Raw genomic sequence first — 2,484 nt, 5'->3', positions numbered from 1 at the left:
TTAACAAGCAGCACACGGACCGTTTGATCTGCCTCTCGCAGGTTCAGAAGACTCCTGGTGCGTTCGGGAGTTTTTGACAGGCGTGGGACACGAAACACCGTATCTAGGTCGCCGCAGATATTGTATTCGGTACTGTCCAACCACTGGCAAGAGTACTGTCTTGGCATGTAACCGTACCGAGTTCAACTCGTCAGAACAACCTTCTGGCAGGTGTCGTCAATATGACGCATGTGACCCCTATATTTGACAAGGAGCTTGTATGCGCCCTGTACTTCTTTAAACGAGGCCAAGTTGGTCACCGTGTGCGTTAGCGGAAGAGTTTCTTCCAACACGCAGTTGCCGTTATATCGAACGTGCAATCCTGCCGCTGTATCCGAAGCTATATCGAACGTGCAATCCTGCCGCTGTATCCGAAGCGTCCACGTATATGTCGATTCGTTTGAAATCCCAGGGTTCTTCTCTTGGGCATTGCCAAGTTACGTCCAGGGCCTTTCGCAGGTCCCTATTTCGTCCGCCAGAGAGGGCTTCTCTGGGTTGATCTTGAACTCTAACGAACGTAGGTGGTTCGTAACCCTTTTGTAACGCTCTCTCAGCTCCTCTCGTGTGTTCGCCGCTATGATAATGTCATCTTGGTACGATCTGACATTGATTCGATCGTCCGTCTGCAGTCGCCCCAACACTAGGCTCATTACATTCGCGAAGTGTTTCGGGGCCGTCCTGGCACTCATGGGCATCTTCTTGTAGCAATAGCATCGTCCTCGTGCATCGAGGAAACTGTAATACGGTTGCTGTTGCTTGACTATCGGAACTGCATGAAATGCCTTTGAGAGATCAATCTTAGCGATTACTCTCTGTCCTATTGCCCACGCTATCACAGGGCCTATCGCCTGCGCGTTCGGGAATTTCCCATCCGAGTTCGTATATGGATACAGAGGTTGGCAATTATGCGTTACTCTCTTTCCGACTACGTATGGGTTAATCAGGGCTTTGACGTAACCTCTCTCAATCGGCATGATCGACTCGTCTTTGAGTCTTGCGCTGATCCAATCTTCATAGATCTTTGCGTCTTCTGGATCTGACCGGGGTTTAACCCACCTCAGCGGGGGGTTTCCCTCTAGCTTCTCATTGAATGCTGGCAGCACCAAGGAGATTTTCTCTCCCGAGCCCCCTTTAATCAAATGCACCGTCGAAGAAGTGGATGTGGTATTACATTCACTCACAGCCTCTTCGAGGACCTCCCGTCGGACTGGCTCCAAGTGGACCTGTTGCTTTCCACTCTTACCTACATCCTAGTGGATGTCTCTGTCCAATTATTGGTGGCCTCAGTCGTCTTATAGCTGTTTCTTCTGTTCTTATTATTATAAGACTTCTTCCCTTTGTTATTGTTCGATTGTTGGTTCGAGTTGCCATTTCTCTGATCGTAGGACTTCTTTGACGTTTTATTATTGCCCGGCTTCTTCCGTGAACTCTTCGCGTAGATGTTCAGCGGTCGATCCAACGTGCCGGCCTCTAGTCGCTTCATGGTCGCGTCTTTGCCGTAGGCGATAATCGATATCAGTAGTCTGTCACGCTGACGTTGGGATATAACACCCTCATTGCGTATAGCGTCCAGTGCGTCAATCAGTAGTTCGGAATTCTCGATAGACGGGTGGTATATAGCCTGTGTTATCACCCGCACCTTCATCTCGAACAATTTTGGGATACTTGCTTTCTTCTGTTTGAGCTGTACTATTAACGACATTGGGTCGAACATTAAACTCTCAATGTCCTCCACAACCTCAAATCCGTATGTTTGCTCTTGTCTCTGTCTGCGTGGTTCTGAGTCGATGCTGCTATAAACAGACGAGTCGTCACGTCGGACTTCTTCCAGACCACGCGACTGTATGCGAGCCGGCATCGGCGGAGGTATATACGTTTTGGCTGGGCTTGCGAGGAGCCCGATCTAGCAAATGTCGGCTGCTTATCTCTCTGGGCTTCCCGAAATTCCCGCGTTGTTAATAGTGGATTAAGATCTAGCTGTGGTATTGCTTTCTTGATCATTGAGTAGTTCCAGGTGGTTAGGGTTCGATTCCTGGCAGACGCAAATCATGGTACCTTCAGCTTGACTTCTATGGAGAGGCTGGGTCGAACACCTCGTGCACAAGTTTATGTATACAGTTACGTCCTCCCACACCGGGGTAACGGGACTTGGATGTGCGGATTGACTCGTTGCCACACCAAGGTAATCGACAGTGCCTAACCCGCCAAGCCTGTAAAGTGCGTCGAACTCCAGGCTCCGAGCGAGCAAGCACCGGCTTTGCACATTGCGACGACTTCACCCTGACGACCCCGCACAGGCACAACAGGCAGTGCCACCGAGGTCGCACTCCTGCAACAGCTCCGAGCGCAAAGTGCAACGGGTGGTGAGGATACACAGGTTTCGCCAACGACTGCCATCATCCTTGAAACATGCGGCGACCTTCAGGGTCCTCATCCAAGGATTAC

The 2,484-nt window shown here is 50.4% G+C and overlaps 2 protein-coding genes across 2 annotated transcripts; both read right to left on the bottom strand.

Annotated features, from left to right (window-relative positions):
* Positions 1 to 476: 476 nt before the first annotated feature.
* GNI_228330 (RNA-directed DNA polymerase) lies at positions 477 to 1,013 on the bottom strand (the record flags this gene model as incomplete). Its single annotated transcript, XM_011135649.1, has 1 exon — positions 477 to 1,013. The coding sequence occupies one exon, from the start codon at positions 1,011 to 1,013 to the stop codon at positions 477 to 479; it is 537 nt and encodes a 178-aa protein (XP_011133951.1).
* Positions 1,014 to 1,282: 269 nt separating this feature from the next.
* On the bottom strand, positions 1,283 to 1,897 carry GNI_228320 (hypothetical protein; the record flags this gene model as incomplete). Its single annotated transcript, XM_011135648.1, has 1 exon — positions 1,283 to 1,897. One exon carries the CDS (start codon positions 1,895 to 1,897, stop codon positions 1,283 to 1,285), a length of 615 nt encoding a protein of 204 aa, XP_011133950.1.
* Positions 1,898 to 2,484: the final 587 nt, after the last annotated feature.

Source organism: Gregarina niphandrodes (assembly GCF_000223845.1).
Source record: "Gregarina niphandrodes unplaced genomic scaffold scaffold00234, whole genome shotgun sequence".
In the NCBI taxonomy this organism is placed as follows: domain Eukaryota; phylum Apicomplexa; class Conoidasida; order Eugregarinorida; family Gregarinidae; genus Gregarina; species Gregarina niphandrodes.
Note: the sequence above shows the minus strand (reverse complement) of the source record. Positions and strands in the feature narration are given on the sequence as shown.